General features: G+C 41.2%; 1 protein-coding gene across 1 annotated transcript in view; it reads left to right on the forward strand.

Annotated features, from left to right (window-relative positions):
- DPY19L1 (dpy-19 like C-mannosyltransferase 1) overlaps positions 1 to 14,346 on the forward strand; it is a 64,701-nt gene extending 50,355 nt beyond the window's left edge. The window contains exons 18-21 of the mRNA XM_063129698.1: positions 3,056 to 3,230; positions 3,662 to 3,761; positions 9,407 to 9,532; positions 12,113 to 14,346. Of these exons, the coding sequence (XP_062985768.1) occupies positions 3,056 to 3,230; positions 3,662 to 3,761; positions 9,407 to 9,532; positions 12,113 to 12,266 (555 nt within the window). The 3' untranslated portion in view covers positions 12,267 to 14,346. The remainder of the gene's footprint in view (positions 1 to 3,055; positions 3,231 to 3,661; positions 3,762 to 9,406; positions 9,533 to 12,112) is intronic.
- The last annotated feature ends 528 nt before the right edge of the window (positions 14,347 to 14,874 follow it).

Below are 14,874 nucleotides of genomic sequence, written 5' to 3' on the forward strand. Positions count from 1 at the left end.
CTAGATGACTGGCTACTGGTGACAAATACAAGGCAAGAAGCTATTCGCAACACCAGACTCACGTTCAACCTTCTTTCTGCATTAGGCCTGTGCATCAATGAAGAAAAGTCCACTTTCGAACCTACCCAGAGGATAAAATTCCTCGGAGCCATTCTGGATTCAACCCTTCCTCCCAGAAGAAAGAGCTACCACGCTACTTACTCTAACCCTCAAGCTCTGCCAGTCACACAGCGTATCTGCCTTCCAGGTACAGAGGCTACTTGGATTCATGGCCGCGACAGTGAAAGTTGTGCCTTGGGCACGCCTTCACATGAGGCCCCTCCAGTTATGGCTACTGCGGGAATACGACAATACCATGAACCCTCATCGAGTCAAACTCTCGCTTCCTGTGACCCTAAAGACGTCCCTTCTATGGTGGGCAAACAAATCCGACATCATGCAAGGCCTGGACTTCCGGCCTCCGGTGCCATCCAAGACATTGGTGACAGATGCGTTGTTAGTAGGCTGGGGTGCCCACTGGGGAGAGATGAAATCCAACAGCGTTGGAACTTTTTCGACAAAGTAAAACATAAATGTGCTAGAGTTGCTGGCTGTGCAAAAGGCATTACATGCTTTCCAACAAACTCTAACAGGACATGCGGTTCAGATTCGCACAGACAACATGGAAGTTGTCTGGCATGTCAACAAGCAAGGGGGAACCCGCTCCATGGTTCTAATTACCTTGACCCTAGAAATCTTTCACTGGGCGATCACCCACGACATGACATTATCCACCCTTCATATCGCAGGTCAAGACAATATCTTGGCAGACAATCTCAGCCGCAATTTTGTGGACACACACGAGTGGCAAATGTCAAAGTCTGCACTCGCAATGATCTTCCGCTCATGGGGGCATCCGGCAATAGACCTGTTTGCATCACCAGAGAATGCCATCTGCAACCATTTCTGCACAAGGGCAGACCACGGACTAGCATCCCTGGGAGACGCTTTCCAAATGACCTGGTCGGGGCAACTGGTTTACCTACCCCCCCCCCCGATACCCCTCATTTCCAAAGGGATAGTGAAGTTATGCAAGGACAATTCCAACGCCATACTAATAGCTCCCTGGTGGCCAAGGCAACCGTGGTTCACGCCGCTTCTCAAACTGTCGTCAGCGGAGTTCATCAGATTGCCTCAATGTTACAATCTGATCTCCAGGGAGAAAGGGCACATCTTCCAGCCGGATGTCTCTACCCTAAATCTAACAGCCTGGAGGATACGGGTGTGCTAGACCAGCAATCCCTTCCTGCAGATATATTGAACGTGATACTGGCAGCAAGAAAGCCAGCGACTAGGAAATCATACTCTACAAAGTGGGATTCCCACTAGCAAGGAACGAGAAACCCACTTCACCACTCCACCATCCTTTTATTCCTCTATTCACTCTTTAAAAGGGGTCTTAAATTCTCGTCATTTAGAGTGCATTTAGCAGCAATTTCTGCTTCACACCAATGGGTTCAAGGTTGTTCTGTTTTCTCACACTCGTTAGTTAAATGTTTTATGAAAGGGATGAAGAATACCATCCCTCCCGTACGTTCTTTTGTTCCACAATAGAGCCTTTCTGTAGTTCTCAAAGCACTGTCGGGCAAACCCTTTAAACCATTAGCGACCACGGACCTCCGTTTACTAACATTTAAAGTTGCATTCCTGGTTGCCATTACGTCCGCTAGACGTTCATCAGAATTAGCCGCACTACGCATAGACTCTCCATACACGGTCTTCCACGCCGACAAGGTGGTCCTCCCGCCAGATCCGGCTTTCCTTCCTAAAGTTGTCTCGTCGTTCCACCTCAGCCAAGATATCACCCTTCCAAGTTTTTTTCCTTCACCGACCTCTCCTCTGGAGTCAACTCTTCACACACTGGATGTTAGACGTGCCCTCGCCTTCTATCAATCTAGAACAGCCTTGTTTCGGAAATACCAACGGTTATTTGTTTGTTATGGTGGCAGACAAAAAGGTCTACAGGTTTCTTCGCAAAGAATATCCACCTGGGTCGTACAGACTATTAAGTTGGCCTATGACCTTGCTGGCCTCTCCCTGGAGGGTAAAGTGCGCTCCCATTCCACAAGAGGGGTCGCTACTTCTACAGCATTTGAGAGAGGGATTCCCATACCAGACCTCTGCAAAGCAGCCACCTGGTCCACACCCCTGACGTTTGGCAGTCATTATCGTTTGGACATTCGGGCACGTCAGGACTGTGCTTTTGGGCGTGCTGTACTATCGGCAATCTTTTGCAGAACACACCTCGTCTGACACCACCCTCCTCCTGTACGTCAGCTTGTTATTCGCCCATAATGTGTGATGCACAGAGGCCATGAAGAAGAAAGACAGGTTGCTTACCTGTAACTGTAGTTCTTCGAGTGGTCATCTGTGCAGTCACACAACCCTCCCACCATCCCCACTATGGTGTCATACCTTATTACATAGTGTTTTACCTCAGTGAGACAGTTTAGGCAGTTTAAAAGAACTGATGAGTTAGGGCGGGAAATCCCGAGCATGCTCAGTAGACCGTGGGGGAGGGTTTCCCGCCCCAAAAATTGTTGTTGTTTTTATACTCTTTTTATGTTTTTTAAATTTTTTGTATACTTTTAATGTCTACTATTTTTAATTGTTGTAAACCGCCCAGAGAGCTTCGGCTGGGGGGCGGTATATAAATGTAATAAAATAAATAAATAATAATAAATAAAAATGTTTTCAGCTAGGGAAGTTTCCGGAGCTGGCCCCGCGCAGGCGGAGAGCCCATAATGTGTGAGTACACAGATGACCACTCGAAGAACTACAGTTACAGGTAAGCAACCTGTCTTTTTTCTTGGAGAAGGGCAGTTTAGAAAATTTTAAAATAAAATAAGAAACATTCATACTGTCATTATGACTACTGTTATTTTTTAATGGGAAAATGTATTGTTAACTGGGTACCAAATTCTTTTCATGTAATCTGTTTAAACTTTTGAAAAATGAAAACTATTAGAAACTTGAGTAGTATGTAAAATAAATCTCTGTTAATGTTCTTGTATAGCTGTTTGGATGGGTCTTTTACAAAATCCAGCCTGGAACACTTGTCCTTGCCATTTTAGCAATGATGGCATTTGAAGGGATTGCAAATCTTCAAAAAGAATGGAGCATTGTGGGGGAATTTAGCAACTTGCCTCAGGAAGAACTGTTATTGTGGATAAAAGCAAACACCAAGCAAGGTAAAAAACAAAACCAGCCCCATTTTTTGTTGCAATATTTTCTACATCATCTACTGCACAGCAAGCAACCTTCTTCTGTTCTGTGCAGTTTTCCGAGCAAAAGATCATGTTGTTGAACACTTTTCCCTGGTGTCATTTTAGTGTAGTTACAGTTTCAAAAGGTCAACCTTTCTAAATAGGGCCATCTGTAACTATAAATTGCTTTTATTATACAAAAACTTGTATTCAGTAGAGAAAACTTGTGTGTGTTTTGTGATTACAAATTTAAAATCGCAAGCATAAATTTTTATACGAACCATTTTAGCATGTAAGCTAATGCAGTTATAGATTTCCACAAAAAGTGAAATTAAGGCCCAGTTTACAATTCCCCCCTCCCCCAATTATTCCTGTATATGTTTAGAAATTAATGTGTATATATCTATATATTTCAGATGCTGTTTTTGCAGGAACAATGCCTACAATGGCAAGTGTAAAATTGTCTGCTCTTCGACCTATTGTGAATCATCCCCATTATGAAGACGCAGGGTTGCGGTAAGATTTGAAGTTCATTTTTTAAGGTTAATCAGAATCATATGTTGTGTTTTTCTTATAAACTGTAGAAATTTTAATCACTCTTAATGTCCACTGACATGAAATTATAGGCTGTGTTCAACATAGAGGTATGTGAAATCAGACTCCACATCTCTGTGTGAATAATCCTTATGTTTTTGTCCCTGAATGATATGAGTGCAGTTTTGTGGATAGCCTGGGATACCTGGTGGATTTTTGTAGATAGCATCTATAATGTTGTGGTTTTTTTTGTTACGATTATAATTGTTTTGTTTTGTTCTGGAAGCTGAGATGAGTTTACTAACTACAAAGAATATACTTTTTTAGGGTCTCTTGGTTATTAGTCATTAGGCTTTTGTAGAGGCCTCTGACCATCAGTGTACACTGATGATGTCATTTACATACTATCAAATCTCTGTATATAAAAAGGATCCTGGTTAGCACTGGATACTTTAAAATGGAACCTGGTGTCTGGAAAACATCTGTAGAGAAGATTCAAAAACAAAAGAAAAAAGAGCTAAATCTCTTACTTTCAATGAGTTCAGAGGAGGGATTAAAGATGGGAGTATTGCATCGGCTGGGCACTGCCAAATAAATGTGTTAATTGGTTTAATATAGCATTGTGCTATGCAGATGTATTGGTTTTTAATTGACTAAAATAGATGAATAAATTCGGTAATTGATTTTAGACAAGAGCTTTGCTGTGGAGAGAGAGGGGGGAATCGGTAACTGATTTACGTTTCCTTCAGGCATGCAAATCCTCCAACAAAAAGCCAGGCCTGCAAAAGGAAAAACAGAACAACAACAGCCTTGACATCCCTTCTAAGGAGGAGAGCTCTCCCAGTTTTGTTGTTGTTGTTTGTATGTTTGTTTTTGCTCGCCTTCAAATCTGAGCACAGCATATCTTCGCTGCTACAACGTTTCATGCTTGGGAGCAAATGTTCTTTGTTTTGTTCTTAATTTGCTGCTTTGTCTTCAGCATTTTCTTCCTCACCCTAATGCTTCTAGACAGATGGGAGAGGGAAATATCAGTAGGGAGAGCCGAGCTCTATTCTGCTCCAGAAGCTAAATGCAACTTTTATAATAAAAATATTACAAAACAATACAAAAAGCATAGAAAAACAAAACCAATAAAGGTGTTATAAAAAATTTAAGTGCTTTTGCAGCTGTCTGAAACAACAGCTGGTCTGAGGACAGATCTACACCAAGCAGGATATGACACTTTGAAAACGGGTTGAAAACTGTATATGGAGTTGTCACTACTGTTATAAACCATTTTAAAGCAGTAGTGTAAATCCTGCCTATGGATGAACTCAACCCACAGTTCCTCTACTGTAATCCTTTTTTGTGCTGGATTACATTGCTCCTTTCCCTCCATTGAGGGGAGAAGCACTCTTACTGCAATCATCCCATACTGCTTTTCTGTAGTACCAGCTCATGCTGTCAGGAAATAGGAGCTTCTGGGATATTCCCCTATAGTACAGGCACTATAACAACCAGTCTAACTAAGTGCATTGCTTTCCTTAGCTTTCGTAGCAGACTTCAGGATGAGTGGAGACCACACTGACCCATATTGAAACAACCTACTGATCATATTACAGCAGGTGATCACAGGCATGATGACAGTACTTGCCTATTTAGATTGCTGGAGTTTCATACTCAATCCATCCAAGTGTTCTCTGCAACCAGTTCAGGGGCTTCTGCATTTGTCAGTTACATGGGACATAGTCACAAAATACATATATCTGCCCCAGTAGAGGAAGACCAAGATCCTCATCTCCACATACAAAATCTTGTCCTGAAAGCCAGCATGTCTCATGCATTTTGATTCCTAGAGCAAGATTTCACCTCCAGCTTCTCTACTGATTTTGCCATATCCGCACCAGGTCATCCCCAAGCAGCTAATTTAAAGAGCTGAGTTTCCACAGAAGGTATACTTCTTCCTTCATTGGTCGCTAAATCCAAACCACCTGGCCAAGGGTGCACCACTGAGGAAATTATTATGGATCTACTGAAGCACTGGTGTCAACCTACCCAGGTGGAAGAATCACTGCTAGGGGAATATTGCCCAGAGTCAGTGGCCACCTGTGGAAACTGCTGAACCAGTTAACTGGTTAGGACTGAAAGTAGCCAAACATGCTCTGGACATATTCTTGGACAGGATCTGTTATGAACATGTTATGACTTGAACAGAGTTTGATCATCGAAGACCACATCAGCCATCAGAGAACACCCAGTCCAACAGCTTCTTCTGGATCTTGTGTGGCTCTGTCTGCCCGTTGCATCATGAATATTGAGCAATAATAGTTTTCGAAGAGAAGGCTTGCTGGAAGATATGGAGGTGTTCCACACCAACCTGGTTTTCCACCAACAAGACCTGTGACATGATATGGAAGGCTTTTCAGAGGTGGTGCAGGTGTTTGTTGCTATCCTGGATTTCTGGTCTCCTTCCATCTGGATAAGATCAGAATCTTGTTCTTAATATTCTCAAAAGCAGGTACATGCTTTTGACAGTGTATTCGGAGTACGGATGTCGGAGAAGTCACCAATGGAATCAAATGAGTTTGGATTTCTATGAATCTGACCCGCAGATTCCATGGGGCACTAGCTTTTTCTGAGTCATACAGATTTCTCAGACTTGTGGACTGGTTCTTTTACTTCCCAGAATTTTACGCAGATGTAATCATATAAAAAACATGTAAAGTAAAAAATACCTGCCAAAAATTGGAAACCGCCCAGAGAGCTTCAGCTTTTGGGCAGTATAGAGATGCAATAAGTAAATAAATAAATATGTGCATTTCCCCCATAGGCTAAAGCATGAAGATGCCCATTTTGGGGGGATTTGTGTATTGGGGAGGGAGCTTGCACATTTTTGCAAGTGCTAATTTGCACAAATGCAAATTTGCACAAACCCAGTTCCACCAATGAGCAGACTATAGAATGAAGGCACTTGATAATCCACAAAATGCAGATGGAACTGATTTAATAATATCCAAACATCTCTAATTGGGAAAAAAAGGAAATTCCTTATTATTATTATTATTTATTTATTTATATAGCGCCATCAATGTACATAGTGCTGTACAGAGTAAAACAATAAAATAGCAAAACCCTGCCGCATAGGCTTACATTCTAATAAAATCATAATAAAACAATAAGAAGGGGAAGAGAATGCACCAAACAGGCACAGGGTAGAATAAAACTAACAGTATAAAAGTCAGATCAAAATCAAGTTTTAGAAGCTTTAGAAAAAAGAAAAGTTTTTAGCTGAGCTTTAAAAGCTGTGATTGAACTTGTAGTTCGCAAATGTTCTGGAAGAGCGTTCCAGGCATAAGGGGCAGCAGAAGAAAATGGACGAAGCCGAGTAGGGGAAGTAGAGACCCTTGGGCAGGTGAGAAACATGGCATTAGAGGAGCGAAGAGCATGAGCGGGGCAATAGTGTGAGATGAGAGAGGAAAGATAGGAAGGAGCTAGACAGTGAAAAGCTTTGTAGGTTAACAAGAGAAGTTTGTATTGGATTCTGAGGTGAATTGGAAGCCAATGAAGAGATTTCAGAAGTGGAGTAACATGGTCAGAGCGGCAAGCCAAGAAGATGATCTTAGCAGCAGAGTGGTGAACAGAAACCAACGAACTGATGTGAGAAGAAGGAAGGCCAGTGAGAAGAAGGGGAAGGCCAGTGAGAAGAAGGATGTCTGTTTCATTGGTCATCCCATGACCCACAGGTGGAATCTGCCCCTGTTACTGCTCCTGTTACTGCCCCTGCCCCTGTTACTCAGCGCACTTACCAGTACTTTTATGGTAGGGAAAATAGGAGCCTCTTCTGTCAGAAAATAATTGCGTACTTTCCATGACAACTCAGTAATTCTCTGACTGGATCAGTAATTGCTTCCCAAGTGTAGTCGAGATGTAATCCTAACAATTTCTGCTCCAATTCAGTCCATCCTAAAGGGAAACAGTGGCATGAGTTGAACATACATGATGCCATCTGGATTTATGGTTACTATTATTATAACAGTTCTTCTCTTCTGTCTGGAGATTGTCAAAGTGTACAACTTTTTAAACCATAAAACAAAAACCATTGCTAATTTAAGGCAGCAATACTAGCATGAGCTCAGTAAAACAATACTCCAGCAAAAAACAGGTCTCACTTTTTACATTAGGACAGATTAGGAAGTTACAGAACTTCTGCTGCCCTGAATTTCTGGCCTCCTTCCAATCCGGATCAGAGGCAGATACAAAACAGTCAATCTGTGTTATAAAAGCTGAGCTCATGTTGTTAAGGTCAACAGATCCACCATTAGCATTTCAGTTATAGAGTATAGTTCTCTAGCATACAAGCCCAAGGAACAGTCTCTTCAAACAAGGACCGCAGCCTGTTCAGTGTGAAAGGCAACCACTTTTGCCACCCTGAATATCAGTTCCAGCCTGGAGGCTGCAGGGTCATTTTTAGTTATAGTCATCTTATTTGAATACCACTTTTCCAAATACTTTACATTCAAAGCAGTTCAAAACAAAGCATGAAAAATGCATCACTATCAATATGAAGGACATTTCAAAACAGTTTTGTAATAAGAAATGCAAAATAAAATATCAATATCAATATTGTATTGAATATTGAACAAGGAGGAATATTGAATAATATTGAACAGTATTAATAAGGAATGAACTATGAATTCAGTTACTTGCAAGAACAAAATGAAACACCCTCTGGCTTAGGTAGTAGCAGCAACAGCAGAGTGAATCCTCTTAGTTCCAGATGTTAGCAGGTATAGGGTGAAACATCCTTTGATGTAGATGGTAAGCAGCAGGTAACAAAACTCTCCTCTGTTGACGATGGATATCTGTATGGCAACCACCTGGGCAATGCTCCACATGTTTGTAAGACATTACAAAATAGATGTGTTTGCCTCTGTTGATGATTCCTTCAACAGGAGGGTTATCCAGCACATGCTATAAACATGGTGTCTGTTCTCCCAACCTGGGATATAGGCAGTGCTTGCTGCATGCTGTCCTGCTTATTGACTCAGAATTGGAAGTTGGGCTTACCCTGAGGTCCCTTTCTGTCAACAGGAGAAGAGCACACAAACCTGAACTTTGGGTGGCTCTGGGAACCATTATTAAGTTCTTTGTTTGCTTTTGGACCCTGCCTTCTTCCATAGGAGGAGTTAACCTTTAGCTGTGTACTGTATCCTTGCCTGCTGACTTGAAGGAAACCTCATGGCAAGGCCAAATTCCCATTCTTACTGCAGAAAGCGATTACGTACCATTGAACTTGCATTCCATTTTGTGTCACAGCATTTTTTTTTAGTATTTATAGCTGATTAAATCGTTGTTCAATTCTGTAATCATACATACTTTTTTCATTTGCTTCTTTTCTTATCTTACTAATTGTATTCACCCTTACTGTATTTCAACAACATTTATATGTACTTAGTGTTTTCTAAGTCCATTTTGTGCTTCTCATGAAATACAGTGTTGACTATAAAAATGTATGACAGAATAAATCAGCTGTCTCTAGGCTACCTCAGCACTTCTTGTCATTTTTCTTCAATAATGAGCTGCATATTCTTAGCTGAAGTTATTTCAATGGCTTGGTTGATATATTTGTGGCTTTCTCTTCCTCAAAGGGCAAGAACGAAAATAGTTTATTCCATGTATAGTCGAAAACCAGCAAAAGAAGTTAAAAAGGAATTGCTAAAGATGGGAGTAAATTATTACATTTTAGAAGATTCTTGGTGCCTGAGGAGAACTAAGTAAGTAACCTTGGTCATTTCCCCCAAATGTTCAAGGATTTGGGTGGTTTCTCTACAAGGGAAGTGTAGGATATAATGCAGGTCCTGATGTTTGGAACCCTTCTATGAGTCTACTTACCCTTGGTTAATGTTAAGACATTGGGAAAGTTTCTGTTTATCCTTTGAAATAGTACTAAGCATAGTCTTGTCTTTTTTCAGCATATAAAATCCAGAAAGTTGGTGCTAATGGCTAAAACCATATATAAAGATTGCTTTTGTAGCCATTGTTTGAATTACAATCTACATAAGGCTTTTAATATGCCCTTTATGTCCTGAATATTAATAAGATCCAGTTTGGTCTCCATGAATTTTCCGAAGCCCTTATGCTTTCTTGTGGATATAGCATTTGAACTTAATTGAAATGGTGATTATTCTTGAGGGTGTTTTTTTATAAGCCTTAGGCCATAGCTAGACCTAGGGCGTTACTAGACGAGGCTCTAGCGCGCGTTACCTTCCGCAGTCACGTCGAGGCTTCCAGATGACGTTCACGAGGATCCGCCGTTATCCCGCGGTGAAGCCTCTTTCTCCCGACTTTAAAAAAGTGAGTTTTAGGGCGCCTTTTCCTGCTGTCCCGCGGTAATTCGGAGTACGTGTGGGAGGATGTGAGGTCACTGCGGTCGGCACTGGTCAGGAAAAGGCGTGCTAAGGGGGAGTGGTCAGCGGCTTCGGTCAAGCCGCCTCCGCCATTTGCGCGCAGTCCACCAGCTGGGGCAGCGCGGCGGAGCGGCTTTTTTTTTTTATTTCCCCAGTGACAGTTTGCGCAGGAACGGAGGAACGGAAAAGTGGCTGGTGACTCCTTGCGGTGGGCAGCTACCGTGGCCGCATAATGGCGGTGCTGTACGCTGCCTGTTAGTGTGGGTACCAGGCTGGCAGAGGGCAGAGCTGTTTGTGGGCTGCTGCCATGGCTACGGCCAGATGTGGGTTGGCTCCTTGGGATGGGGCACAGGGCACAGAGGCGATCATCGCCGCCGACACCTCAGAGGCATGATGGGAGATGTAGGCACAGAGTGGCCATGCAGACGATTGACCTCGGGTCATATGACACCCGCCACGACCCCCATCAGGAAGTGAGCGCATCAATGTTGACCCTCAACAGCACCAGCAGCACTTCGGCTGGCACTGGCACTGCCGCCGCCAGGGCCGGCGGCGGCATCGCTGACGGCTGCGCAAGTTTGCGGTCTTTCGGACGTGCGCAAACCGTGCAGCGAGCGAAAAAAAAAGCCGCGGCAATCAGGCCGGTGTGGCTGCGCAACCGTTCTCGCGGCGGCAGCAGCACAACCGGCGCAAACTTCCGCCACAAATCGAAGGCAGGTGTGGAGCATGAGGCGTCACGGCTGAACGGGAAAAGCCGCTTTCACCGCTCCTCAACGACGGAACACCCGGTAGGTCTAGCAACGCCCCTGAGGTTTATCCCTGGATCATCCAGGGGTCAAACCTGTTCATCTAGGTGACACACAGGGGATCCAGTTCTCAGGTAGGGGTGAACCCTGGATGATCCCAGGATAAAACTTAGGTCTAGCTGTGGCCTTAGTAAAAATTGATCATTTAATTTAAATGAGTCCTTAGATAAACAAATGGCATATGTGATTTAAATCCACTTCCTTGGCCCTCCAGTCATGATATATTATTATAACAACAGATTCTTAATGCTCTTATTTGAGCAGGGCCATTATTATAAGGCTTCAGGACTACAACATTTCTCGGTATTTTACTGTAGACTACATGATTTCAATTTTGATGTGGAATTTAATGACTTGGAGGAAGTTCATGGGAGGAAAGTCTCCCATTCCCTTCTACTCCCTGCCTCCCTGGAAAGTTAGGAGACCCTCCTGAACAATGTGGAATGGGGTGCGGAAGGAGGTTGCTGGGGGTGGGGATGGGGACAATCACCCCAAGTCATGCTTGAATCCTAAGGTAAGTTAACCAATTCACAGAAGGAAGCATTCCTGTCGTCTCCCCCCTGCATCCCCCCACCCCGTGCTCCTTCCTAAATTGTTCAGGTGGGCTCCCACCCACCCTCCAGAGAGGCTTTTCTCAGAGACTGCAGGAGTGAGAAGGTGATGGAAAACTTTCCTACCGTGAACTTCCTTAAATGAAGTTTACTTATCTTAGGATCCAAGTGATAGTGAAGAAAAAATTGTTTAATGGGGAAAATAATAATTAGCCCTCATCTGGCGTTCATAGCTCACAGAATGAGGGGAAGAATAGAGCCATGCTCAATGGCCACACCCTTTCTGCTGCATCCCATCTGCCCTCCACACATTGAGAGAGAAGGTCTGAAGCATGTTGGTAGATCATGCAGGTTCCCTACAATGGACCTTTCTGACTATGTGTAGCTGATGAGGGTTGTGATGGAGAAGATAGGACCAATGAGTACATTCTTGTTCTCCTCCTCCATGATGGTAGTCAAATGAAGTACAATTGCTTGAAGAGGGCTTTTGTTACCTGTATACAGATTATGAGTGATCGGTTTTATTCCTGATCTATTCATCCAAATGGTGTGTGTCCTTGTTTGCTGATAGTATTTTTATATATTCTTAGGCCTGGTTGCAGCATGCCAGAAATTTGGGATATAGAAGATCTTGCCAACATTGGAAAAGTTCCCTTATGTAATATCATGAGCAAGGATTCCAGGCCACACTTCAAAACAGTCTTCAACAACAACATATTCAAAGTATTAAAAGTTACCAGATAATGAATCTTCTGTGCAACACATTTTCTGAAAATATACTTTTTTAAAATAGTCAACTATTTTAAATATTTCTCTGAATTCCAAGTCTACTAAAATTAATGTGAATTTTGACATCAATTTCAGTGGATAGCTCCATTAGACCTAAGATGCATTCCAGAGAACTCTCTGCTCAGGAGGTCCCTTTATCAGTTATAGGAACTGTAACTTGATGTCTACATAGGCTTTATCCCCTTTCCATATAATACACTAGGGTAGTCCCACATGCTCACCCAGGGCTAATTCACTAGATCAGGGCCTTGGATTGTGAATTCAACTATTTAATTGCAAGTACATTCTCTGAATAAATGAGAATGACTTGGAACTGAAGTGCTAGTATGCTAAGAGTCCAATACACTGACTGAATACTAGACTTCTAAAATGAGGAAATATAAAATATTCTGTCTCAAACCTAATTATTTTTATTTCTGGATCAGTTTTAAAAAATTTGCTATGCAAATGTTTATGCGTTGAAACACTTCTTAATACATACTGATCCAAAGCAAGTGAGCAAAGAGAGCTGAGGAAAGATCGGCAGATTTCAAAAGCAGTGTAATTGTGGAGGTCAATGATCTTTCCTAGCAAAGTTGGTACATCTTTAAACCCTGAATAGCTAGGAATTAACAAATGGTAGTACAGTGTTTAAGGTTCCATACAATACTCATCACATTATATTGCTAATCCCATTTCCCCAGCATGCTTCTCATATTGCACCTTTTATGAATATGTATACTTTTGTAAAGAAATTGGATAGTTTCCACTATCCCGTTTATGTGCAAGTGGCTGTTGGTTTTATCAAAATCGAAGAAAACTCACCAATATTTTATTGTCATTTTAGAGCTAGGTCTTACGCTTAAACTTTAGTTCTACATGGAAATTATTCTGAATAGCTTTGGAGGGAGATGTGTATAATACACATTATTTAATTTTACTTTTTAAACAGTTGCTAAAATCAAACCACTGAAAACTATTTGCAGTAAGCAGTATTTTTGCTACTGACTGATGAAATGTTTTGAAATCACCTTGGTAGACAAAACTAACCAATTTTGCACGTATGATACTTTAGCAAGGAAAATATTTTCAGGAAAGTCTTTTTATTGTTTAGCTTTAATGCAGAAATAGAATATATTTTGCCCTTCTTGTAATAAGAGAGTCTAAATTAATAGGAAATAGCATTTGTTCCCTGGAACTAAAATGTAACCACTAGAGCAGTGTAAAATAAATTTGAAACTCATTTCATTTTCGTATACGTCTTAGAACAGAGATAATTTGTGTAAAAGGGAAACCAGTAGTGTGAAAAATATTAAATAAACTAGCAGTATTCTCTTGTCCACCTTCAAAAAAACCCATCTAATTTCTGTCCTCATCATCATTCTGTTGCTAATGCACAGCCCAGTTTCAGGCAAGAATTCAATTTCTTGTTTGGTAAAGCAAGACTGTCATACAATCTGCTGAAATGACTAATGCGTATATGCAACAGCTACTGACATTTTTTTTGCAAGTCATCTAGACAATTACCATCTGTTTTTCAGCCACTTGCTGAATTTTAACTTCTGTTTTGCAGTCAAAGCTTTGTCTGCAACTAATAGTACTAAGTTATGTACTAGGAAGCATAGTTTATGACCTAGAATAGTCAAGTAGGTATTAAAATATAGGTATAAGAAAAACTAACCTGGGTTGGGCAAATTGTGGCCTTCCATATGTTGTTGAACCACAACTGTCCTTGACCATTGACAATGCTGGCTGATGCTATTGGGTGTCAGACTCGCAACAAGAGGCCACAGGTTTCCCTCTCCAGGATTAACTTTATTTTGGTTTTCTCTCAATTCGTTAAAAAAAGTGAGGAGTGGCAAAAAAATAATAATTTTAAAATCAAAAATCTCATTTTCTTCCCTATTTGTTAGACTGGACTATTAATAAGGATTGGGCAGTGAAAAATTAACATTCAAGAAGCTGGAGATTGGTGTCTTTATTTTGTAATTGTATTACAGCACAAAAATACTGTATTTTTATGGATTTTATGCCAATTGTTGATGTTTGTGGTTAAATAAAATCTTGGTTAATTAAACATACACCATTACAATAAAGAAACAACAACAACATACTACATATATGTTGAGTAAATGTTGAATAGATATATATTGATTAGATATTAACTATAACATAACATATCATAACATAATCATAATCATTCTTAACGTATAAGTGCACCCCCCACCCCGGGATCTATTCCTGCTTCCAAAATCTCATACTGTCTTCTGCTGGTGGTTTCCCACTTCCCTTAGAAAACACAAATATTAGGAACTGTTTCCAAATTCCTTCAAACTCGTTTATTTTAGTTATACCTTTCCTCCACTTAATATTACAAGTCAATTTATCATTAATAGCTATATCCCATACTTCTTTGTACCATTCTTCAATAGAATATTCCCCTTGAATCTTCCAGTTCCTAGCTACCATCAATCGTGCTGCAGTCAGCAAACTCGATATTAATTCTTTAATTTCTTTTCCACATTTTAAATCTTCATATAGTGACAGTAATGCAATTTTTGGTGTTTGTTCTATTTTCATTCCC

Source organism: Elgaria multicarinata, chromosome 1, assembly GCF_023053635.1.
Source record: "Elgaria multicarinata webbii isolate HBS135686 ecotype San Diego chromosome 1, rElgMul1.1.pri, whole genome shotgun sequence".
Classification (NCBI taxonomy): Eukaryota; Metazoa; Chordata; class Lepidosauria; order Squamata; family Anguidae; genus Elgaria; species Elgaria multicarinata.